Source organism: Anomaloglossus baeobatrachus, chromosome 4 (genome assembly GCF_048569485.1).
Source record: "Anomaloglossus baeobatrachus isolate aAnoBae1 chromosome 4, aAnoBae1.hap1, whole genome shotgun sequence".
NCBI classification, from domain to species: Eukaryota; Metazoa; Chordata; class Amphibia; order Anura; family Aromobatidae; genus Anomaloglossus; species Anomaloglossus baeobatrachus.
Window position 1 is genome coordinate 292,167,285 of NC_134356.1, and position 27,531 is coordinate 292,194,815.

The window sequence follows — 27,531 nt, forward strand, 5'->3', positions numbered from 1 at the left end:
AGTGCCTTGCAAAAGTATTCGGCCCCCTTGAATTTTTCAACCTTTTCCCATATTTCAGACGTCAAACATAAAGATAAAAATTTTAATATTATGGTGAAGAATCAACAACAAGTGGGACACAATTGTGAAGTTGAACGAAAATTATTGCTTATTTTTAAACTTTTGTAAAAAATAATAAACTGAAAAGTGGGGCGTACAATATTATTCATCCCCTTTAATTTCAGTGCAGCAAACTCATTCCAGAAGTTCATTAAGGATCTCTGAATGATCCATGTTGTCCTAAATGACTGATGATGATAAATATAATCCACCTGTGTGTAATCTAGTCTCCATATAAATGCACCTGCTCTGTGATAGTCTCAGTGTTCTGTTTAAAGCACAGAGAGCATCATGAAGACCAAGGAATACAAGAGGCAGGTCCGTGATACTGTTGTTGAGAAGTTTAAAGCCGGATTTGGTTACAAAAAGATTTTCCACAACTTTAAACATCCCAAGAAGCACTGTGCAAGTGATCATATTGAAATGGAAGGCGTATCATACCACTGCAAATCTACCAAGACCTGGCCGTCGCTCAAAAATTTCATCTCAAACAAGGAGAAGACTGATCAGCAATACAGCCAAGAGGCCCATGATCACTCTGGATCAACTGCAGAGATCTACAGCTGAGGTGAGAGAGTCTATCTATAGGACAACAATCAGTGATACACTGTACAAATCTGGCCTTTATGGAAGAGTGGCAAGAAGAAAGCCATTTCTCAAAGATATCCATAAAAAGTGTCATTTAAAGTTTGCCACAAGCCACCTGGGAGACACACCAAACATGTGGAAGAAGCTGCTCTGGTCAGATGAAACCAAAATCGAACTTTTGGGCACAATGACAAATGATATGTTTGGCGTAAAAGCAACACAGCTCATCACCCTGAACACACCATCCCCACTGTCAAACATGGTGGTGGCAGCATCATTGTTTGTGCCTGCTTTTCTTCAGCAGAGACAGGGAAGATGGATAAAATTGATGGGAAGATGGATGGAGCCAAATACAGGACCATGCTTGCAGAAAACCTGTTGGAGTCTGCAAAAGACCTGAGACTGGGATGGAGATTTGTCTTTCAACAAGACAATGATCCCAAACGTAAAGCAAAATTTACAATGGAATGGTTCACAAATAAAAGTATCCAGGTGTTAAAATGGCCAAGTCAAAGTCCAGACCTGAATCCAATCGAGAATCTGTGGAAAGAGCTGAAAACTGCTGTTCACAAACGCTCTCCATAAAACCTCACTCAGCTCGAGCTGTTTGTAAAGGAAGAATGGGCAAGAATTTCAGTCTCTCAATGTGTAAAACTGATAGACACATACCCCAAGCGACTTGCAGCTGTAATTAAAGGTGCCGAATAATATTGCACGCCCCACTTTTCAGTTTACAATTTTTATAAAAGTTTAAAAAGACCAATACATTTTGTTCAACTTCACAATTGTGTCCCACTTGTTGATTCTTCACCATAACATTAACATTTTTATATTTATGTCTGAAGCCTGAAATGTGGGAAAAGGTTGAAAAATATAAGGGGGAAGAAGGCACTGTAAATGTAGATATTATAGGAGATTCCTTTATGTATAAAGTACCAAAATATCAAGAGATTACGTATTCACATTGGAGAATACACTGAGGACAATACATTTTGTATAATGAATCAATGACTTCCATAATGAGTGAAGGATGTCTGTGTTGGAGATGCTATTTAAAGGGAATCTGACGCCTGTTTTTTGCCCCAAAATCTGAGAGCAGGATAATGTAGTCCTTCATATAACCCACCCTCAACACTGATTTGAAGCTTTCTGCCTATGCACAATGTACACAAAAAGCTGTCTATCAGTGGTGTGGGTGGAGTTATACAGAGCTTAGCATTTAGAGAACTGCTGAATCTGCTGCAGTGATTTTAACAAAACTACAGCACACTGACACCTCACTGAAATCACAGTTTCTGTCTCTGCCTTATCCGTCTCTCAGATAGGGAAGCAAAAACTTGGTGACAAATTGTTTAAACAGCTAATACAAGTATATACTTTTGTGGCTTACCCTCCTTGTGGAGTGTGTCAGTGACTGCCTTCTGGACATCTGTCAAATCAGCAGTCTTCCCCATGATTGTGCGGCCTACTGAACCAGACTAAGGGATCATTGTAAACGATTAGGAAGCCTTTGAAGGTGTTTTGTGGTAACTATTCTAATTTTCTGAGATAATGACTTTTGGGTTTTCATTGGCTGTAAGCCACAATCACCAACATTTACAGAAATAAACACTTGAAATATATCACTCTGCTTGTAATGACTATATAATATACAATGGGAAAAAAAGTATTTCATCAGCGACCAATTGTGCAAGTTCTCCTACTTAAAAAGATGAGAGAGGCCTGTAATTGACATCATAGGCAGATCACAACTATGAGAGACAAAATGAGACAACAAATCAGAAAATCACCTTGTTTGATTTGGCAAGATTTTTTTTTTTTTTTTAAATTATGGTGGAAAATAAGTATTTAGTCATCTAAAAACATGCAAGATTTCTGGCTCTCACAGACCTGTAACTTCTTCTTTAAGAGTCTCTTCTGTCCTCCATTCATTACCTGTAGTAAGGGCACCTGTTTGAATTTATCAGTATAAAAGACACCTGTCCACAACCTCAAACAGTCACACTCCAAACTCCACTATAGTGAAGACCAAAGAGCTGTCGAAGGACAACAGAAACAAAATTGTAGCCCTACACCAGGCTGGGAAGACTGAATCTGCAATAGGCAAACAGCTTGGTGTGATGAAATCAACTGTGGGAGCAATAATAAGAAAATGGAAGACATACAAAACCACTGATAATCTCCCTCGATCTGGATCTCACCCCGTGGGGTCAAAATGATCACAAGAACACTGAGCAAAAATCCCAGAACCACACGGTGGGACCTAGTGAATGACCTGCATAGAGCTGGGACCACCGTAACACAGGCTACCATCAGTAACACATTACACCCCCAGGGACTCAGATCCTACAGTACCAGATGTGCTCTGCTACTTAAGTCAGTACATGTCCGGGCTCATCTGAAGTTTGCTAGAGAGCATTTGGGTTATCCAGAAAAGTATTGGGAGAATGTCATATGGTCTGTTGAAACCAAAGTAGAACTGTTTGGTAGAAACACAATTCGTCATGTTTGGAGGAGACAGAATGCTGAGTTGCAACCAAAGAACACCATACCTACTGTGAAGCATGGCGGTGGCAACATCATGCTTTGGGGCTGTTTCTCTACAAAGGGACCAGGATGACTGATCTGTGTACATAAAAGAATGAATGGGGCCATATTTCATGAGATTTTGAGTGCAAACCTCCTTCCATCGGCAAGGGCACTGAAGATGAAACATAGCTGGGTCTTTCAGCATGATAATGATCTCAAGCACACCACTAGGGAAACAAAGGATTAGATTCATGAGAAGCATATGAAGGTCCTGGAGTGACCTAGCAAGTCTCCATATCTCAAGCCCATTCAAAACCTTTAGAGGGAGTTGAAAGTCCGTGTGGCCCAGCGACAGGCCCAAAACATCACTGCTCTAGAGAAGATATGCATTGAGGAATGGGCCAACATACCACCAACAGTGTGTGCTAACCTTATGAAGGCTTACCGAAAATGTTTGGCCTCTGTCATTGCCAACAAAGGATATATAACAAAATATTGCGATGAACTTTTGTTATTTAACAAATACTTACCATATTTAATGTTTTACAAGATGTCCCGGATTATAAGACGCACCCCAAATTTAGAGATAACAAAAGGTAAAAAAAATGGGGTCTGTGCTGACAGCAGCAGCAGGTCTGTGCTGGCGGCAACAGGTCAGTGCTGGTGGCGGCGGCTCAGTGCTGGTGGTGGTGGGTCAGTTCTGCAGTGGCGGATCAGTGCTGGCAGCAGTGGGTCAGTGCTGGCAGCGATGGCGGCAGGTTAGTGCTAGCAGCGACAGTGGCAGGTCTGTGCTGACAGCGGCTACAGTGGTGGTGGGTCTGTGCTGGCAGCGGAAGCTGCAGTGGTTGTGTGGTGGACCAGGCCAGTGCGGCGAGTTTCCCATATGCTCTGTCGGCAGTCCGGGCTTCCAAAAAATGGTGCCTGAACCAGCACATGAGCAAATGGAGCTCTCATGCAAGAGCTCCATCTGGGCATGCGCTGAATTCAGGCGCTATCATTTGTATTCCGGACCATGTACAGACCATTTGGGACACCCACCGTACAGCCCCTGCTGCCAGCACAGCCACTGCAGTTCGCACTGCCAGCCGCACAGAGTGGCAGCCAGCAGGCCACCTGACCACCTGCACAGAGAGGCAGCCAGCCGCTGGAAGAGAGGCAGGCACCCGCACGCACCAACAGGCGCCCAGCTACCCGCACAGAGAACTGCATAGACAAGCCCCAGCCAATTCTCCACCTCCCGGTAAGCTATATTCGGATTTAAGACGCATCTTTCATTTTCCTTCCAAATTTTTGGGAAGAAAACTGCGTCTTATAATCCAAAATTACGGTATTTTCCACTATAATTTGGGAAAAAAATCTTGCAAAATCAGAGAAGGTGATTTTTTGGATTTGTTTTCTCAGTTTGTCTCTCATATCTTTTTATGTAGGAGAACTTGCACAATTGGTGGCTAACCAAATACTTTTTTTCCCCACTGTAGGTTTTCCTTATTGTATTGAATTACAGAAAAAAAATTAAGTTTTTGATGATATTCTAGTTTATTATTATAAACTTGTAGTATTTCTTAAACTAACACACAAAAAAGGTATAGTAATGCAGAAAGTTAACACTTAACATAAACAATTGGAATTTATGTAGGTAGATGTCGAGTTATAAGCGGGCTTTACACGCAACGACATCGCTAACGAGATGTCGTTGGGGTCACGGAATTCGTGACGCACATCCGGCCTCGTTAGCGACATCGTTGCATGTGAAATGCACAAATGACCATTAACGATCAAAATTACTCACCTAATCGTTGATCGTTGACACGTCATTCTAGTCCCAATTATCGTTGCTGTTGTAGGATGCAGGTTGTTCGTCGTTCCTGCGGAAGCACACATCGCTATGTGTGACACCGCAGGAACGAGAAACATCACCATACCGCAATGAGGAAGGAAGGAGGTAGACGGGATGTTCCGCCCTCTCATCTCCGCCCCTCCGCTTCTATTGGGTGGCCGCTTAGTAACGCCGCTGTGACACCAAATGAACCTCCCCCTTAAAGGAGAGATTGTTCGGCGGCCACGGCGACGTCATTGAAGAGGTAATTCCATGTGACGCTGCTGTAGCGATATTGTTTGCTACGGCAGCGATCACCCCTTGATATGCCACCGATGTGGGCAGATGCTATCACTCGCGACATCGCTAGCTATGTCGCAGCATGTAAAGCCCGCTATACCTTTCAGCATTGGGATATCTTGGCCATTCTAAGAAATGCTACATATTTATGTTATAGTTAGAGTTGGATTAATAGTGAAACACTCGGGTTCAGATAATGTTATCTGAATACTGAGTACTATCTAATATTCACATATAACATATCTAATGCAAGACAATGGGAACCTGAGCATTTTTCTGGGAAATCTTCAGGAAAAATGCTTGGGTTTCCAAATGACTTGCATTACATTCGAACCTGAATATTTCACTAATCACCCATTTCTAGTTGCAGTACTATACATTTAACATGTGAATTTTTTTCATCTGGTTAGTACCAAAGTAATGTAAATGATTTACTGTCTGAATATTAATGTTAAAATATGATGTCAAATGAAACTCTAATTCAAAATATTAGCACTAAAAGAAATGTTTAATAATTCTAAATAGATAAAAACAAAAAAAATATGAAAACATTCATGAGAAAAAAAAATTGTTCTTCATCTTTCACTATGTTTAGTCTGTGGCTCCAAATAACTCAGTCTGAAAGGAGAAAGCAAGAAAGTTCTGAGGAACTCTCTAGTAAGGTGACATGAACAATATTTGACATCAGCACAACATCAGCATATCAGCTCAGTTTTTACTTTTTACATCTTTTGCCCACATTATATGACCTATGGGTTGGGCAACTTAAAAAAACCTGTCCCAAGGTTTTTCTCCTATAAGCTGTGGCCACCACCTGTGAGCCCTTATATACAACATTCTAGAATACTGTATATAAGAGCCCTGGCCACTCTTTATAACGTAAAAAAACACCTTTATTATACTGATCTAGGTGGCAGTCGGGTACAGTGGGCGTCGATGGTCTCAGGTCCGGTGCCTCCTCCATCTTATACGATCTCCATCTTCCTCCCTTCCTCTATGTGTATTACGCATCCTGCATCATTCCCATACAGCTTCCATTGTGCTCCTGTGCATGCGCACTTTCATCTTCCTTGGTCAGGGCAGAGCAAAATACTGTAATGCGCACGCACGAGGAAAGGTCAAAGATCGCCCGCACATGTGCACTACAATACTTTGCTCTGCCTTCAACAGGGCAGATCAAAGTGTGCAGGAGAGCAATGGAGGTCTCTGGATGATGTAGGATGCATCATTCACACAGGGCAGAGAAGGAGGATAACTATCGCACAGGATAGAGGAGGCGTCGGAACGAAACCAGCGACGCCCATCGGACCGGACCACCCCTTAGATAATTATAATAAAGGTGGTTTTCACGTTATACAGAGTAGCTTTGGCAGTTACATACAGTATTCTAGAATGCTGTATATAAGAGCTCACTGGTGCTGGCCGCAACTTATAAGAGACAAATCTGGTGATAGGTTCCCTTTAAGCATACATCCTATTAGAACTTTACAGATTGCCTACATATGGCCTCATAAGGGAAAACTAGCAGGACAGAGAATGTAGTTGTGTTAAATGTAGACATCAAAAATACTTTAGTTCTAGGGATAAAAAAAGTTTTCTATTGATTTTTATAAGTAAATCCTATTGACTCACTGAACTAACACACTGTCTTTAGTGAATATCAATTTTAGTTGCGTTCATTTCTTTCAAAAAGAAGAAAACTACACAATCTACACACAATTCTACCAGAAATAGCAAAAATCATGTTAATAAGTTTTGTAATCAATTCAAGCTCAACTTTGTGCATGTGAATGCGAAAAGACTTGCTGATTCTGGTAAAAAATAATAATAAAAATTTTTATTTATATAGCGCCAACATATTCCACAGCGCTTACAGTTGTGATTTTCTATTCTCAGACAACTCTTTATAGTATACAGTATATTTGTAAAAAACATATTTGCCTGTTCCAAGAAGTGCTAAAAGTTACATGTTTAAGTCTGCTCTTTGCTTTCTGTGTTTTTGTATTTTAAAGCAATAATATATATGCATATATCTATATAGCTATATATACAGTCAGGGCCAGAAATATTTGGACAGTGACACAAGTTTTGTTATTTTAGCTGTTTACAAAAACATGTTCAGAAATACAATTATATATATAATATGGGCTGAAAGTGCACACTGCCAGCTGCAATATGAGAGTTTTCACATCCAAATCGGAGAAAGGATTTAGGAATCATAGCTCTGTAATGCATAGCCTCCTCTTTTTCAAGGGACCAAAAGTAATTGGACAAGGGACTCTAAAGCGGGCTTTACACGCTACGACATCGCTAATGCGGAGTCGTTGGGGTCACGGAATTCGTGACGCACATCCGGCCGCATTAGCGATGCCGTTGCGTGTGACATCGATTAGCGATTTTGCATCGTTGCAAAACAGTGAAAAATCGCTAATCGGCGACACGGGGGTCCATTCCCAATTATCGTTACTTCAGCAGTAACGAGGTTGTTGCTCGTTCCTGCGGCATCACACATCGCTGCGTGTGACGTCGCAGGAGCGAGGAAGGTCTCCCTACCTGCCTCCCGGCCGCTATGCGGAAGGAAGGAGGTAGGCGAGATGTTACGTCCCGCTCATCTCCGCCCCTCCGCTGCGATTGGGCAGCGGTTCAGTGACGTCGCTGTGACGCCGCACGGACCGCCCCCTTAGAAAGGAGGCGGTTCGCCGGTCACAGCGACGTCGCCGGACAGATAAGTATGTGTGACGGCTCTGGGCGATGTTGTGCGGCACGGGCAGCGATATGCCCGTGTCGCGCAACAGATGGGGGCGGGTACGCACACTAGCGATATCGGGACCGATATCGCAGTGTGTAAAGTAGCCTTAAGGGCTGCAATTAACTCTGAAGGCGTCTCCCTCGTTAACCTGTAATCAATGAAGTAGTTAAAAGGTCTGGGGTTGATTACAGGTGTGTGGTTTTGCATTTGTAAGCTGTTGCTGTGACCAGACAACATGCGGTCTAAGGAACTCTCAATTGAGGTGAAGCAGAACATCCTGAGGCTGAAAAAAAAGAAAAAATCCATCAGAGAGATAGCAGACATGCTTGGAGTAGCAAAATCAACAGTCGGGTACATTCTGAGAAAAAAGGAATTGACTGGTGAGCTTGGGAACTCAAAAAGGCCTGGGCGTCCACGGATGACAACAGTGGTGGATGATCGTCGCATACTTTCTTTGGTGAAGAAGAACCCGTTCACAACATCAACTGAAGTCCAGAACACTCTCAGTGAAGTAGGTGTATCTGTCTCTAAGTCAACAGTAAAGAGAAGACTCCATGAAAGTAAATACAAAGGGTTCACATCTAGATGCAAATCATTCATCAATTCCAAAAATAGAGAGGCCAGAGTTAAATTTGCTTAAAAACACCTCATGAAGCCAATTCAGTTCTGGAAAAGTATTCTATGGACAGATGAGACAAAGATCAACCTGTACCAGAATGATGGGAAGAAAAAAGTTTGGAGAAGAAAGGGAACGGCACATGATCCAAGGCATACCACATCCTCTGTAAAACATGGTGGAGGCAACGTGATGGCATGGGCATGCATGGCTTTCAATGGCACTGGGTCACTTGTGTTTATTGATGACATAACAGCAGACAAGAGTAGCCGGATGAATTCTGAAGTGTACCGGGATATACTTTCAGCCCAGATTCAGCCAAATGCCGCAAAGTTGATCGGACGGCGCTTCATAGTACAGATGGACAATGACCCCAAGCATACAGCCAAAGCTACCCAGGAGTTCATGAGTGCAAAAAAGTGGAACATTCTGCAATGGCCAAGTCAATCACCAGATCTTAACCCAATTGAGCATGCATTTCACTTGCTCAAATCCAGACTTAAGACGGAAAGACCCACAAACAAGCAAGACCTGAAGGCTGTGGCTGTAAAGGCCTGGCAAAGCATTAAGAAGGAGGAAACCCAGCGTTTGGTGATGTCCATGGGTTCCAGACTTAAGGCAGTGATTGCCTCCAAAGGATTCGCAACAAAATATTGAAAATAAAATTTTTTTTTTGGGTTTGGTTTATTTGTCCAATTACTTTTGACCTCCTAAAATGTGGAGTGTTTGTAAAGAAATGTGTACAATTCCTACAATTTCTATCAGATATTTTTGTTCAAACCTTCAAATTAAACGTTACAATCTGCACTTGAATTCTGTTGTAGAGGTTTCATTTCAAATCCAATGTGGTGGCATGCAGAGCCCAACTTGCGAAAATTGTGTCACTGTCCAAATATTTCTGGACCTAACTGTATATATATAGATGTATATATATATATATATATATATATATATATATATATATATATATATATATATATATAAATATATATATATATATATATGTATTATTCCCAAAATGACAAGTAATCACTTATCTTTAATGGGTTGTCCACTACTAGGACCCCATTTCATTCCTCATGTTTCTCCCACTTAAAATCAGTAAGCCTATACTCACTGCCCATGCCGACACCGTTCCAGCGGTGTTGGTGTTTGCATTTCCAGGCCCACATGGGTTTTTGATGTCACGGAAGTCCTGTGTCCAATCACCTTTGGCTTCTGTCCCTCCGCCTTTGGATGCAGGAGAAACCAACAGGAAGTGCCACTCCTGAGTTGCAGCCGCAACGTTCACTTCCTGTTGATTAACTCATTTGCCTGAAAGCCGGTAGAGAGAAGCCGATGTGATTGGGTCAGGGTCTCGCATGACATCACAACCTCATGTGAGCCCAGGGAACCCGAGCACCGACACTGCTGGAATGGTACCTGTGAGTATAAGCTTTTTTTTTTTAACTGAGGGAAACATGAGCAGAGGTTTTATAGTAGTGGACAACCCCTTTAGGATAGCTGCTAACTTGTTGATGACTGGATGTGCCACCAATTCAACTCCCCTATCTTAATTTATTTTGTCAGACTAAAAAGGCATTTTAGAACCTTGCGGCGAGGACAGTGGGGATTTCAGTGGTAGGACCCAAGTATTTAGACACAAATTAGTTATACTGTTAATAGTAGATATGAGTGAATTGATTTGCAGGAGTCCGGTCCAGTGTCCAGATCAGTGGTGTCTTGCAGCTAGACGTGAGGCCCATGGATCTTACCTTCTGCAGTCCCCAGCATAGAATTTGATTATCAGGGCTGGTGCACCAAATCAATCCAATAATTTCTAGTGGATAGGTGATAACTTGCCAAGCTGGGAATAATTCTTCGAGTAACTGATGACAGCTACTTTATTGAACTTCTAATTTTACTTATCACTTCTATAAGTCAAGTCTAGAGTCTAATATTGTTTCGTTGTCCGATAGATATTTATGGTGTATTACAATTGTGTACAATTTATACTATACAATATGTTTACAGGACAATCAGACTTAAAAATAAAATGAGAACATGAGACGAAAATGATTACATGATTAGACTGAGCGACATACATTGCCAAGCAACTTGTTAGCAAACATCTTTGGGAGATGAAGGAAATAAAAATAGGAGCAAAGCATTACATTGAACAGCATACAATCATTCGTTGTACATAAATATCTTAAGAGCACATTTATCAAGCCATGGGACTTGTTAGAAGTAGGGGGAAATATTGTGATTATTTTAGGGTAGTTCCTTATGATTAATGTAAACACCTTAATAAGAATGTAAAGTATAGGATGCACCATTTTTTATTATAATTGGGAAAATTCTGTGCAAAGAGTTAAGGAAAAATTTGACCAAAAATATTGAATATTAAAGCATCATTTTCTATTTCACCGCTGGAGTGCTCTTGTAAATCTAAGTCTCCTTCCCCCGGTCTTATACCCACCCTCCTGTGTTTTCATCTGTTATTGGTGTTGCTCCCATTAGTCTCCTGCAGTTTGTGTCCTGCTGCCTGCTCCAGCTTTTCATGGACTAGAGTTCTGGCTCTCATAGACTTGTACTGAGCTCTTTTGACGTTAATTCTGACTTACAGACAGTGAGAAGTTACAGTTACAAGGTTGCATCGTGGTGCGGGAGTAACGCCGGAAAAAGGTGAAGCCGAGAGATGGTAAGTATAAGACTAGGACAATGGACTTAAATTTAAAGCACCATTCCAGCACTGAAAAAAAAACAGCTGCAGTTGTGCTTTAATAAATTAACTAAAACGTCAGGGTGTAAGGTAAAAACACTGAACAAAAATATAAAAACTTCCATTTTCATGTGTTGAAGTCTAAACTCTAAAGGCCCATTTACATAAAACAATATTGCTAACCAGATATCGTCGGGGTCATGATGTTGGTGACACACATGCGGCCTCGTTAGCGATGTTATTGTGTGTGACCCCTTTTTGTGATCAATAACGATCGCAAAATGTCAAATCGTTCGTTGTTTACACATCGTTCATTTTTAAAAAATCGTTCCTCATTTGGAATGTAGGTTGTTTGTCGTTCCTGCGGCAGCACGCATCGCTATGTGTGACACCGCAGGAACGAGGAGCAACATCGCACCTGCGGCCGCTGTCAATTAGGAATGAAGGAGGTGGGCGGGCTGTTCCGGCCGCTCATCTCCACCCCTCCGCTTCTACTGGGCGGCCGCTTAGTGATGCCGCTGTGACGCCGAACGAACCTCCCCCTTAAAGGAGAGATTGTTCGGCGGCCACAGCGACGTCGCTGAACAGGTAATTGCATGTGACGCTGCCGTAGCAATATTGTTCTCTACGGCAGCAATCACCCCGCGACACGCCACCGACGTGGGTGGGTGCTATCACTCGCGACATCGCTAGCGTGTAAAGCCCGCTTTAGACTTTTTCTTTGTACGCAAAAGTTATTTTTCTATCAAATATTGTTCACAAATCTATCTAAATCTGTGCTAGTGAGCCTTTCTCCATCCTCCTCACAGGTGTGGCATATCAAGATGCTGATTAGACAGCATGATTATTGCACAGGTGTGCCTCTAAAAAAATTCTATGTTAATTAATATCCCTACTGTTTAAATGAGTTATCCATGCTTTTTAAAAATTTGAATAAAGACAAAAAATAATATAGCATAATTAAAAAAGTGTTACTCACCTATTTAAACCACCTGCATTCCTACACTACTGCTCTGGTGGTTCACGCTGGTCCTGCAGTATGACGACATGTCCCATCACTGGCCGTAACAGTCACATGGCACGCATGCCAACAAGACCACTGAGACTGCAGCTGTCACATCAATATCCTGCCTTTACACACATTTTGAAAAATCATAGACAACTCATTTAAACCTGTGTTTATACTTATACACTTTGTATAAATTGCTGTTTTGGTGGTGGGTATTATTGAAAGGTAAAGATATATTTCTGTAATTGGAAAAACAACCTGCCCTATGAACCATGTCAAAGCCATGGCACAATGGCATGTGTGATCTTAGTGTAATATTTAATGTAACTCGTGGTAGTCTAAATAAAAACTGTCCGTATGACCTGCTTTACTATGGCTATGTCATGTAATGTACAAACAATTAATTATTATTTTAGTCAGTAGGGAAATTCTTAATGTGGATGACTAGAAGGTAAATTATCAAGTTTTTGAGTATTAATATTGTTTTTCTTTTTTTTTTTTTATATATATATATACATATATATATATATAAAATGCTTGATGATGGGACTGCCATTAAGAAAGTAAGGATTCTGAGTTGGACAAGATATACTGTCTTAAAGAATCACTTGCATTTTCCAATTTTCATTCCCCATACTTGTGTATGTAATGTAGTGTAAGAGTGTTAATCTACTCAATGATTGCCATCTTCATGGTTTCCAGGGTTTCTCCAGACATCTTCTGAGTCACGTAAATAAAATTCCATCTCATCGACTCATACCGGGAAATGTGTGTGAGCCGGAAAACCAAATTTAGGTCTCGGTTCCACTTGCATTTTGCACGGACGAGTGCATTCTGATAAAACATCATATTGCACTCGTACTAGTGCAAAACTATGGGGCAGTATCCATCTGTAATTGAGTTTTCATGCCATATCAGCATGAGAAAAGAATTTCAGCATTTGGCAGCGAATCTCGGCTCACGCACAAGAGTCTATGGGTGCGTGTGAAACATCGCAGTGCACTCGCATGTCATCCGACCGCAGAGACAGGTCATGGAGGAGAGGGATAAAGTGCTCCCTCCCTCTCCTCCGCAGCTGTGATGCAATCGCAAGATCGGATCACAGTCACATGACCCTCGGCTCACACTCACAGCAAAGGGTCATTAGCATATCACTTCCGATATCAGAAGCTCTGCACAAGTGGAACCGAGGCCTTACAATGTAAGTCTATGGAGCCTTAGAATGATGCTCCATAGACTTATGTTGTAGAAATGAATTCCGGATGACACATAAACCATAATGTGATCCAGCAAGTTGGAGTTGCAGTCACGTGAGAGAGAAGAGGACAGGAACAGGAAAGAGGCAATCAATGAGTATATTTGCTGATTTACACTACATTACATACACAGTTACACAGGTCTACTGAATAAAAAATTTGGGGGACTGATTTTTAAGTACCCAAAAAATCTCTTCAGGTACTTATACTTCAGATCCTTAAGTATGCAATATCTGCTCTATTTCTACATATTTCTGTGCATTGTTTTTTAAGTCTATACATATTATATAATATAATGTTAGATTTCTATATGTTAGTAGGTATTGAGACTGGCTTTCTGCAATAAGCAATGCTAAGCCTTATATCTCCAACAGCTTGATAAATAGTGCACTATATTAAGGATGGACGCTCTTGGAACCCCAGCTGTAAATCTAATTTTTCCATCTGAATATATAGTTTTGCATTTTATAGAACAAATTCAGTTAGTATAAATGCAATTACATGGATATGTGAAAACTACCGTAGCTGGAGTGCCAATAGTTGCCCAACTCTCCTTTATATAGTAATTAACTTGTGTGGTACTATAAATATACCACAAACAGTAGAAAAAGGATTCCAATATTATGCCAAACCAAAAAGAAAAAAATCCCTATTTAAAATATCAAATCTTTATTCAGTCAACTTACTAAAAAACTGTCAGTGCAGTCACATATATTAGCCACAAATTACACAGGTGGAAGAAAGGTGAAAGGGACCAGTGCGCCGAGCATATCAATGGTGTTTTCAGGGTAAAGTTTGGCAGGGGTAGGGGTCACCTAATGCTGACCCTATACTTATCCCCTACCTACCAGCGGAGTGTTAAACACCCTAGCTTACTTGGTGCCCCCGCTCCTCGGCGGCTGTCCCTTACTGACCCTCCACTCCACATACACTATCACCATCACCATACACCGTGTGTAAATATATTGTGCAGATCATGTATCTGTCTGATAACTGCTCTCTACAGTCCAAAAGAGTACCAACTATAATGGTGTAAGAGAAAAATATCTCATACCAATACTCGTGCACATATATTTAAGGTTGCAGTACCATAATAGCTGTACATTACATTAAAAATATAAATAGTACTTATCCCATCACAAATGAGGGTCCCATCTCATCTCAACGCGTTTCTCCCTCAGAATGTCAGGGTCCGGTCTCATTGGTGGTGTCAGGGATAATGGCATTATCCCTGACACCACCAATGAGACCGGACCCTGATTGTATGGTCCTAAGTGACACTATTGGGCATGATATCACCCAGATCTCCACTGTGTGACCGGCATGAGGATTCAACATTTGAATATCCTTTGAATATTTGAACATCTCTTGATGAACCCCCAGACATTCTGAGGGAGAAACGCGTTGAGATGAGATGGGACCCTCATTTGTGATGGGATAAGTACTATTTATATTTTTAATGTAATGTACAGCTATTATGGTACTGCAACCTTAAATATATGTGCACGAGTATTGGTATGAGATATTTTTCTCTTACACCATTATAGTTGGTACTCTTTTGGACTGTAGAGAGCAGTTATCAGACAGATACATGATCTGCACAATATATTTACACACGGTGTATGGTGATGGTGATAGTGTATGTGGAGTGGAGGGTCAGTAAGGGACAGCCGCCGAGGAGCGGGGGCACCAAGTAAGCTAGGGTGTTTAACACTCCGCTGGTAGGTAGGGGATAAGTATAGGGTCAGCATTAGGTGACCCCTACCCCTGCCAAACTTTACCCTGAAAACACCATTGATATGCTCAGCGCACTGGTCCCTTTCACCTTTCTTCCACCTGTGTAATTTGTGGCTAATATATGTGACTGCACTGACAGTTTTTTAGTAAGTTGACTGAATAAAAATTTGATATTTTAAATAGGGATTTTTTCTTTTTGGTTTGGCGTGGTACTATAAATGTAAGAATTTAGGAAGCTCATACCTTTCCGAATCCCTCCATCAGTATTGCACGAGTAGTCACCTGCTGTCAGGAGGAAACATGTTCCCGCTCTTCTGTTCTTGTCCCTGGTGCTGGAGCGTCTCATCGGATGCCTTTCCCCAGGTGATAGAGGCTGGTCACTTCCTGAACTATCCTCACCTAGTAATATTTAGGAAGGATTTGTACCAAAGAAATGAGGTATAAAAAATTTAATGTGATATGAAAGAATATTATTGAAATGTTAGTAACTGAAAACTACATATGTATGTCAAATATAAAACATTTTAAAAAAAAAGTTGACTTATCTAACATCTCTAAAGACTTTTCCCCACTTTTGCGTCAAATTACAAAACAAATATAAAAAGGGAATATAAAAAGTCTTTACAAATGTTGCCTTTCTCAAGAATTGAACCCATAGCTTCAAGACAGTTGCAATATACACAAGTGAATATTAGCTCACCAAAACAGGGGAAATTCTTAGAGGAGAGTCTGGATGGTGCTCACTGGATAGGGAAGGCTGGAGACAATTAGTAGAAGGCGGATCCCGGCACAAAGACGTCCACAAATTCCAGAAGTGTGTATAAAGCTTCACATTTATTAAAAAAATAAAAACAACATAAAAATAACTCCTCTGATCAACGCGTTTCAGACGCGATCGTCCTTAGTCATGATCCATGACTAAGGACGATCGCGTCTAAAATGCATTGATCGGAGGAGTTATTTTTATGCTGTTTTTATTTTTTAATAAATGTGAAGTTTTATGCACACTTCTGGAATTTTTGGACGTCCTTGTGCCGGGATCCGCCTTCTACTAGTTGCAATATACAGTATTGACATTTCTAAACACTAATACAGAGAAAATGTAAATACAATCAGAATTTTTTCAGGAAAAATTACTAATTTGTTTCAAAAACATTTTCTTTACAGAGCACCTGCCAGACAGCCTTTACTATATAATCTAAGGCAAGCATAATGTTGGGGCAGAGTCTCTGATTCTAGTGATGTGATACTTACTACGCTGCTTCTTGTAGTTTAAAAAAAAAAAGTGTTGTATTAGTAGCAGATTATCACTAGAAGACTAGTTGTCTTATGCACTGTAGTCCCCCATCACTGTGTAACCCCAACCCCACCACTAATTAGCATATTTCAGTCAAGTAAAAGGTGGTGATGTAGTGCAGGGATAGAGCTGGAGTGACAGAGGCTGCAGATCTACAATAGTCTTTCGGCCTTATTTGCATACCAACTTAAAGGCTGATTTCTCAGTAACAGAGGAACGATCTAGCTATCTAACGGTATTGCCTGACTTGTCTTTGAAAGTGTTACATGCATATACAGCTCTGACAAAAATTAAGAGACCACTGCAAAATGAGGTCTGAAAGAAATGCACTTTTTTTGTTATTTTGACCATTTCTCATTTTCAGAAAATAAATACAAAATGTATTGCATGGAAATTTGGAGACCTGTTGTCAGTAGTTTATAGAATAAAAGAACAATTTACATTTTACTCAAAAATATACCTATAAAGAGAAAAATCAGAAAAACTGATAATTTTGCAGTGGTCTCTTAATTTTTGCCAGAGTATATGTAATTTGAAGGGTGACATCCGGCTGACAAATTCCCTTAGAACATGGAGGACATGATAGGTATGCCGGTTATCAGACATTTCCCTGCCAAGGACATATTTCCTACGTCCCTACAGATTGGCAACTCAGTTATACGAGATAGATCCTGTCGAGTAATGACCATATTTCCGTCTAGATTGCAGCTACCGAGGCGATCCAGGGCTTATTTTGAATCAGTAGTTATGATCAAGACTAGGATATTAGGGGTTATGGGTTATATGTGGGGCTTGACCACAAATTAAATTGTCCATGACCCCTTCAACCTAGTGTAAAGCAGGAAAAGGGGAGAAGAATTGCAATGTTGCATAGGCAGGAAAGAAGTGATGTGTAACCTCCCCCTGTCCTTGTGTAAGAATAAGTGGTATCATACCAGGAAAAAAAAAATCATGCAAAAAAATGGAAATAGCCCTTTTTTTTCTTTTAAGTTCTTTATTATTGAAAAAAATACATAAATTTAGAATTGCTACATCTGTAACAACCTGAACTATAAAATTAACTTTCCCTTAGCTCTCCCAGTCAATGTGATAAAAAAAGCCAGAATCCATAATGACCCAAACTATAAAATGAGCACTCTATTTATCCCGCCAAGAAAACATCATAAAAAAGACAAAGCCAGAATTGCTTTTTTGACTGACGATCATTTGATCATGTACCAGTAAATACTACAACTAGTCCTGCCAAAAATAAGCTCTCATACAGATATGGCAAGAGAAAAATAAAAGGATTATGTCTTCCTTTATATGACAACAAAAAATATATATTTTTTTGTTTTTTATGAAGTATTTTTATTGTGAAAACAGAGTAAAACATAAATAAAACTATATAAATTCTGCATTTCCTTAATTTTACTGACTCACAAAATAAAGTTAATGTCACTTTTGCAACACTGTCTTCATTGAAAAAGAAAAATCATAATATAGGAGGAAAATATGTCATTTTAATTTTTTGCTATCTGCTGCACATAAAATTATTGAAGAAGATGTTTTGGGGGCTAAAATAGAGACTTCATCCTGTGATAAATGCCTTCATGGGTATAGTTTTACAATGGGGTCACTTCTGGGGGCTTTCCTGTGTACTAATACCTTAGGGAATCTGCAACTGCAATTTGGCAAAAGTAAACCATTCCAGCAAAATGCGTACTCCAAGTGGTGGCTCTTCCCTACTGAGCCTTAGGCAAAAACAATAGCATACATGTAGGGTATTGTGATGTACATTTTTTCTTATTACATTTTGTAAAAAATAAGCTTAATTTGCACAATATTGTAACAACCAAAATTTTTCATTTTCATTAACCAATGGTAAAGAAATTTGTCAAACGCCTGTGGGGTACAAATGTTCACTACTCCCTTAAATGAATTTATTGAGGGGTGTAGTTCCCAAAATGAGGTCACTTTTGGGACATTTTGTCTGTACTAACCCCTCAGAGGCTCTTAAAACACAATTTGTCATATGAGAACCAATCAAGCAAAATCTGCTCTCCAATAGCCAAATGGTGTTTCTCCTCTTCTGAGACATGCCATGTATCAAAAGAGTACGACCACATATAGGTTACCAGAAATGAAATAACACATGGTGAGGTGTTTTTTCTCCTACTAATCCTTGTGAAACTGAAAAATTGTAGGCTAAAAATACTTATTAATGGAAAAAAAAAAATATTTTACCTGAAGGGTAAAGAAAAACTTTCCAAATACGATTTTACATACTCAAAGGGGCTCACATTTTAAAATGTGGTGATTTATGTGGAGCTTTTAATATATCGGCCCCTCAAAGGCACTAGAGAACTTAATTGACCGTTAAAAAATATTATAGGTTTTTGAAAATTTCAAAAAATATAGTCTTTCCAGTTCTTTTGATTTTCTAAAGGTATGCACTCTGTACATGTCAAACTTTTATTTTAGGGATGTGTGGTATATCTAATTTTCTCTTCGTGCCACACTTTTAGCCAGTAATATCAATTTGTATGCATTTTTTACAAAAAAAAAAAAATAATTAAATTCAAAATAGCTAGAAGGTGCCTGTGGTATATAAAGTGCTGAGTATAATTTGGCAAGAAGCCCGATGTCTACTTTCAGAAAATATATAGGTATGAGGGTTTAATTTCTTTTTCATTTGTCATTTAGACTTTATTTGCACACGTCAAGAGTACAAAAACTGTCCTGTCAACCAGATGTGCCAATTCTCCAAAAACCCTTGGTAGCAATAGGGTTAGAAGCTACCGGTCAAGAAATGTAAAAGTATTGTGAGCAAAAGGGAAGACTGGACTATTGAGGGAGGTAGGGACAACAGATAAAGTTATACCCTAACAATCCAATAATTTTAACCAAAATTCAGTAATATGGTATTATGTACACTAAATAATGTTATTATACTGTTTTTTTAAATCTTAATAACTTAATAACTACAATGTGGTGTAAATATGAAAAAGGAAGGTACACCACACAAAAGTTGGCTCTTCAATTCACCCGTGGTATTCTTTTTCCTCCCAGATCCTTTGGATTCAGTTTTGACATTTTTTGATAATCGCATGTAATACACTTCCATTAAGCTATCATAAAAAAATCTAATGGCTTGTTTTTTAAATGCATTTTCTATGAGACTCAATATGGTATTATTCTTATACCCAATATTCACATTATGATATATAAGCTAAAAAACACCAATGTCTTGAATATAGTACAAAACGGTCCTAAAGTGTTACTTCAAACAAAGAAAAGGTATTGCACTTGATCTGTTTCACTATTCTTCTACTGTACCTGACATGTTGTGCTCCATCAAGCGGTTGTCTTTACCAAGGCATGTATCCACCTGTGTGCTGTTGCATCCAATATTAAGATCCATCTTGCAGAATGTAGGAGAGCCAGCCTGAGGTCCATGAGGAATATATTTCTTTCTTTTTCTTGGAAGTTTCTGTTTTGCCATAGCAAGGGAGTAGTACATTCCAAAATTGTTAACAATGACTGGAACAGGCATTGCAATTGTTAGTACACCAGCCAAAGCACATAGTGCTCCTACCAACATCCCTGACCAAGTCTGGGGATACATGTCACCATACCCCAATGTAGTCATAGTGACCACGGCCCACCAAAAACCAATTGGAATATTTTTAAACTGTGTATGCTTGCTTGCTGATGGATCATTTGGACTGGCACCTATTCTCTCAGCATAGTAGATCATTGTGGCAAATATTAAGACTCCTAGAGCCAAAAATATTATGAGAAGTAAAAATTCATTAGTGCTAGCTCGAAGTGTGTGCCCAAGCACTCTTAGTCCTACAAAATGGCGAGTTAGTTTAAAAATTCGGAGGATGCGGACAAATCTCACAACCCTGAGGAATCCTAATACATCCTTAGCAGCTTTGGAGGACAGCCCACTTAGTCCAACCTCCAGGTAAAATGGCAATATAGCCACAAAATCTATAATGTTTAGTAGATTTCTGACGAATTCAAGTTTGTCAGGGCAGAAAGTGACACGTACTAAAAACTCAAATGTAAACCATACCACACAAACTCCTTCAACGTATGTCAATGCAGGGTCAGTCTCAATTTCAATTAATGACACCATTTCTGTGCCATTATTCACAGTTTCAGTTTTATTGATGATGGAATTAAATGCTTCATGGGTCTCCAGACAAAACGTTGTAATAGATACCAAGATGAAGAACAAGGAAGCAAAGGCGATGAACTGTAAGGAAACAAAAAATAGAAAAATAAGATACAATTAGAGTCTAGTTTACAAGTTCGATGTTTTTTCAGAAAATTCTATTTTAAACATGTACTATTATAATCACGCCAGAGTGTACGGATGCTCAGAGTACAACGTGACACAAGGCTAATGATGAATTAGTAAAGATGAATGGCACTGGAAATAGGGAGAGGGGACACCTCCTGCAACTCATCTGAGTTTGTACCCTATACTCTCTATTGTCCCAATACGTGACATTCCCCCAGTTGCCATCACGTACCTAGGCTCTCACTTGCCCTCAACTCACCCTGGCTAGTGAGAAGTTCAGCAAGAACACTAGTCTCACCACTGCAATAAAACAGAGGGGGAAAAAGACACAAATAGGAAAACACTCCAAGCTCCACCAATGCAGCTAAACATCATATTTGCATTAGTCATGACTCATCAGCTTCTTCCAGAATCAGGCTACTGTCAAAGTGGTCATTCAGGATAGAAATGAGAATCTATAACCAGCATCAGATACTAAGACACGTGACTTTTTATAGTAAAGGAGAGTGGTCACAACAGAGCTGCAGCTGAGATTAAGGCATCCGATGACAGCCAGATAGGAAAGATTCCTTAACCCCTGCAGCACTAAATGAAAGTAGATTCACTGAAATACAAGTTGTATACCTGCAAACAATAAGGTGTTGTGCCTAGTGGTGAGCAAATCCGTGGATACTCATTTTGCTGACCCAGTATAGACTAAAAAAAATTGATTTCATCAGCCAAACTGGACTCAGCCAACAAACCTCATACAAATGAATTTTAAATTAAGTTTAATTTAATTTTAAAAAATTACATGGGCTTCCACCATATTTTGAGCCAGAGCAGGTAAATCAACAACTAAAGGCTGCAACCCCAATCTGTGAACTTTACTGTGGCTGGATATCAAAATAAAGGGGATCCTATAGCATTTTATTTTTAACTAGCTGTACTACCTGGCTTCGCCCGGGTTAATAACTGATGTTAACAAAATAGAATGTATTAACAAAAATGTATTCTGCACACAAAAACCGCAAAACAAATAGATAGAAATGTAATTATAATGTCTGTCTCCCCCTCTGTATATATTTCTCTGTGTCTCTCTCTCTCTCTCTCTCTATCTCTTTGTCTGTCTGTCTCTTTCTCCGTCTATCTCTTTCCTTGTCTGTCTGTCTCTTTCCCTGTGTCTGTCTCTTTCCCTGTGTCTGTGTGGCGCCCCAGGACCTGGTCGCCACAACAGCATTGTCCCTCCAAAGGGTTAATGCTGAGCCTTGAGGTAATTGGGGGAATCCTTGGCCAGTAAGTTCAACATCCAACGCAGTTCCTCCCTCGGGCCAGCAGGGGGAGCTCTGAACCTGGAGTTCCAGGGAGCATTCCTTAAGTCTGACCTGAGGGAGGAGTTAGTGTTCAGTCTGTAGAGAGAAAGCAGAGAAAGCAGGCGCAGAGTAGTGCTGTCCTGCGGACTGGGGCCTGGAGCTGGAGTAGCTTGGCCCAGTGAAGCAGAAGGAGCAGGGAGGCACAGAAGAGACTCAGACATCGGAATCTGTGGTTGCCAGGGTGTAAAATCCTTCCCTGGTAGCCGAATCCGGAGGGCAGGAGAGCAGCAAGCCCCCTGGCTCAGAAGCAATCTGAAGGTACAGCTGCATCCCAAGGGCCCGGTGTGAACTCCAGCAGAGAAGCACCAGAGAGGGCCTGCACAGCCTACCACACAGAAAAAGGGACGAACCACAGGTCCCAGCAGCAAGAGGGCCATTGCCAATCCAGAGAGCAGGGTCCTATAACAGTAAGGAAAGAGCAGGAGTAGGCCTCATACTCATCTGGCCAAAAATATACCTCAGTTACTTCCAGGCCGGCCGGAGCCCTCTACCACCTGTAACGGTCTCCCAGGACTAACTGTTTCCCAAGTAAAAGAGGAGAAGGTAAAGAGACTACTGTTTGTGCCTGTTTCTTTCACTGCCTGTCGGCCCTGCACCGTATTATTCACACAACATCACACCATAGACTCTCACGAGCACCAACTGTTGCCCCGGGGTACCGCTCCACCTGTGGGGAGCAGGACCATCTAAGCTGCCATACCATCAGCCCCGGAGGCCCCATACAGCAGCGGCGGCTTAATAGCCGCAAACCACAGGTGGCGTCACGACAACCATAAACTTTATTCACCAGCCATATTTAATTGACACCCACCAGGGCCACGGAGTCGGGCCCCGCCACCACTGACGACCCCCGGACTAGTCCGGCCAAGCACCGGGTGTCCCATGGCCCTGGGGTGGGCGAGTCATCTGTCCCTTTGTCTGTCTCTTTGTCTGTCTCTTTGTCTGTCTCTTTCCCTCTCTTTCCCTGTCTGTCTCTTTCCCTGTAATAGAAATGCCTGGCTCACTAAGCAAGAGAGGCTTTAGGTGCTCGGAAAAAATAATAAGTCCAGAAAATGCAAAGAATCCGGCACACTCAATAAAGTGATTTCCAAAGATAATATTTCGTTTGAATGGTTTTATTGTTCTTGTGAGGATATCAGAAAATGGTATATGTACAAGTCCAACGTTTCGACCAAAACATATGGTCTGTTTCAAGGACTATGAGACAGAAAACAATACGTCAAAATAAGACAATTTACATACAATAAAATTAAAATTAAAACATATAGTTACATAAAGAACACATGCGGCAGGTCACCAGCCACCTCCAGGCACTCTTGGGCATAACGTTCACCAGGACAGACATAAGGTATGTTTTTGGACCAGGTCCCCTAATTTCTTGTGTATTTTTAATACACTAAACCCCAACTATTTTTATCTCGTATAACAGGCCCCACCTTCATACCCAGGATTTTTCCTATTATCTCACTTTGTGGGTAAGCACTTTATCACCCCTGTTTTTGATAAATTGACCGGTTCATACCTTAATACTATGTCCTGTTTATACCTAGGTGCCCTATTGTACCTATCCAATTGAATCTTATTCAGCCCTTAACAGGTGCCATACATAGACAAGCAATTTACAGGTGATCATGTCATTTTTTACCCCTGCTATTTATGCAGACGCTCCCATTACACTGATGTGTTTTCTTGGTAATATGACAGCTACTTATATTGTAATCTCTCCTTATACGTTCTAGATCATGAGCTATAGGTATGATTGACCTGTGGATCTAATCCAATTAAGTTGCTGCTTTTCTCATGATTGCATTTTTGGCATATGTTGTAAAGCCGTGAGGAATATTACTTTCTCCCGTCTTAGATGGTTAGACGATCATGTACGTATATTTCTGCACTTCATATGACAACAATTAGCGTATTACTCATGCTGCTCATACATACAGATGCCTCATATCTAATCTTTATGTCATTGGTTACACAGCTTCTTGTTAAAATCTAATCCAATAAGAGGACGTTAGTCATCCTATCCACCTATGTGAGGGTATTAAGGTAATTACACTTATCCCCCATAGTGACGTTGTCCCTTGATGACTTGTATGACTTCATCTCCTGTTATATATCTAATCATATTCTCATGTAATCACTGATTTATCCTTCTTTTGGTCTTAGGCTATAAGAGTAACATATAAAATACATGCGAGTGAATATCTCATGTGATACACATCATACCATAACTTTTTGAGGTTCGTGTTACTCAACAACTTCCTTTGTTATTTTTTTCCTTCTTTTTCCTCTCATTGAAAATTTGATGTATATTGTTGTAATGAAATATTACTGTTATTCTCATAAAAATTGTGAGTTCTTGTGGAGAAACTCAGTGTAATCCCTGTTTTCTTTTCCCTTTCCCATTGGGACATATATCTATTTTCAAAATTTCTCCTTTTTTCCGTACAATAGTTCTTTATGTAACTATATGTTTTAATTTTATTGTATGTAAATTGTCTTATTTTGACGTATTGTTTTCTGTCTCATAGTCCTTGAAACAGACCATATGTTTTGGTCGAAACGTTGGACTTGTACATATACCATTTTCTGATATCCTCACAAGAACAATAAAACCATTGAAACGAAATATTATCTTTGGAAATCACTTTATTGAGTGTGCCGGATTCTTTGCATTTTCTGTCTCTTTCCCTGTGTCTGTCTCTTTGTCTGTCTGTCTCTTTCCCTCTCTTTCCCTGTCTGTGTGTTTCCCTGTGTCTGTCTCTGTCTCTTTGTCTGTGTCTGTCTCTTAACCTATCTCTCTCTTTCCCTCTCTTTCCCTGTCTGTCTCTTTCCCTGTCAGTCTGTCTCTTTGTGTCTGTCTCTTACCCTGTCTATGTCTGTTTCTTACCCTGTCTGTGTCTGCCTCTTTCCCTGGCTGCCTTGTGACACGTCAACATTCCATATAAGGGCGTGGCTGCACATTCTTCTGAAGTTCTGGGTGCACTGTGGCTCCCAGCTCCATTCGCTTTAATGGAGGCAGGTTTTTAACTGTAAAGACCGGGGTTAAAATTTCCCCTCAAAACATAGCCTATGACGCTCTTGGGGTCCAGAAGTGTGAGTGTGCAAAATTTTGTGGCTGTAGCTACGGTTGTGCGGATGCCAATCCCGGACATACACACATACAGCTTTATATATATATACTTGCTGTACTACCCGGCTTCGCCCGGGTTAATAGCTGTTGTTAACAAAATAGAAAGTATTAACATTCCCGGGATAGAATGTATAAATAGAATGTATTAACGCCCGGGATAGTAACTGTCTCCCTGTTTCTCTCTCATTCTCTGTCTGTCTCCCCCTCTGTATATATCTCTCTGTGTCTCTCTCTCTTTGTCTGTGTCTCTGACTTTTTCTCCGTCTGTCTCAATCTCTTTCCCTGTCTGTCTATCTCTTCCCCTGTCTGTCTATCTATCTCTGTCACTTTCCCTGTCTGTCTCTTTCCCTGTCTCTCTTTCCCTCTCTTTCCCTGTCTGTCTCTTTCCCTCTGTCTCTTTCCCTGTGTCTGTCTCTTTGTCTGTCTCTTTACCTGTCTTTGTCTGTATCTTACCCTGTCTGTCTGTTTCCCTTTCTTTCCCTGTCTGTCTGTTTCCCTGTGTCTGTCTCTGTCTCTTTGTCTGTGTCTGTCTCTTTCCCTGTCAGTCTATCTCTTTGTCTGTGTCTGTCTCTTTGTGTCTGTCTCTTACCCTGTCTATGTCTGTTTCTTACCCTGTCTGTGTCTGCCTCTTTCCCTGGCTGCATTGTAACACGCCAACATTCCATATAAGGGCGTGGCTGCGCATTCTTCTGAAGTTCTGGCTGCACTGTGGCTCCCAGCTCCATTCGCTTTAATGGAGGCAGGTTTTTTGGTGAATAACTGTAAAGCGCAAGGTTAAAATTTCCCCTCAAAACATAGCCTATGACGCTCTCGGGGTCCAGAAGTGTGAGTGTGCAAATTTTTGTGGCTGTAGCTGCGACGGTGCAGATGCCAATCCCGGACATACATACATACATACACACATACACACATTCAGCTTTATATATTAGATTATTTAAATAATCTAAAAAAACAAAGGAGTAGGGTCCCACAGTTTTGATAACCAGCCATGGTAAAGCAAACAGGTGGGGGCTGGTATTATCAGGATGGGAGGAGCCATGGATGTTGCCCACCCAGCCTAAAAATAACAGCCAGCATCTGACCAGAATTGCTATTCTTGACTTATCCCTATTGGCCTGGTGCGGTGGCAATCAGGGTAATATAAGGCGTTAATGACAGCTGTGATTTGTCAAAGAATGACATCTGCCAAAATCCCCTGGATTAGTAATGGGTGGCATCTATGAGACACCCCCCGTAAGTGAAAATAAATGAAAGGCAAACACTGAAAAAATCCTTTATTTGAAATAAAACACACATACCAGCCCCCATCTGTTTACTTTACTGTTGCTAGCTATCAAAATAGGGTGGAAAAACACATCTTTTTTTTTTACAGTGATTTCCCTTGCCAATCAAAGCTTGCCAATACTTGACATTGCTGTGATGGAAGCAGAAGTGTCAAAACTGGATAAGCTTGCTGATTGGCTGGTCTGCAATCTTTCAACAAGCTTTATTCGGATGATAAGCCCAAACAGGAACTGGACATACAGGTAATAGTCTGTGTTTAGGTGCAAGACTCGGACACCTGGTGTTCAATACGAACCCTGAACTTTACAGTTCGGGTTCGCTCATACCCAGTTGTGACCGTCTGGTCCATGACTTGCCAAAGATGCTTACACTCCAGATTTAATATCTGGAAGTCTTTATGCCCCTTGCCTCCATGACCAACTTTTACTTTAATGTTTTCATTTTTTATTCCCCTTTGTTCAATAGCCAAAAGTTTTTATTATTCTATTGAAATTGCCATTTTACCAAACAATACATTGAAAAAATAAGATAAAAATTTCAAGTGCGAAGAAATGGTGAAGAATTTCAATTCTCTAATTTTTGTGGGGGGAAAGGAACGGTGATGGGGGTGTTGTTTTTTTTTTTTCTTTAATAACTTGGAAAATGATTCTCCATGTCAGTATGATTATGGCAATATCAAACTTTAATATTATGCATTCCATGTTAATAGTGGTAGATAATCTATTTTAATGACACCATATGACAGACAGCACATGGAGTGTTTAG

The 27,531-nt window shown here is 40.4% G+C and overlaps 1 protein-coding gene across 7 annotated transcripts in view; it reads right to left on the reverse strand.

Annotated features, from left to right (window-relative positions):
• The window catches only part of KCNC2 (potassium voltage-gated channel subfamily C member 2), a 419,040-nt gene that overhangs the window by 25,841 nt on the left and 365,668 nt on the right, over positions 1-27,531 (reverse strand). For all 7 annotated transcript variants that reach the window (XM_075344898.1, XM_075344902.1, XM_075344897.1 and 4 more), the window contains exons 3-4: positions 20,019-20,946; positions 15,647-15,802 (exon numbers count right to left, since the gene is read on the reverse strand). In XM_075344898.1, the coding sequence (XP_075201013.1) occupies positions 15,647-15,802; positions 20,019-20,946 (1,084 nt within the window). The remainder of the gene's footprint in view (positions 1-15,646; positions 15,803-20,018; positions 20,947-27,531) is intronic.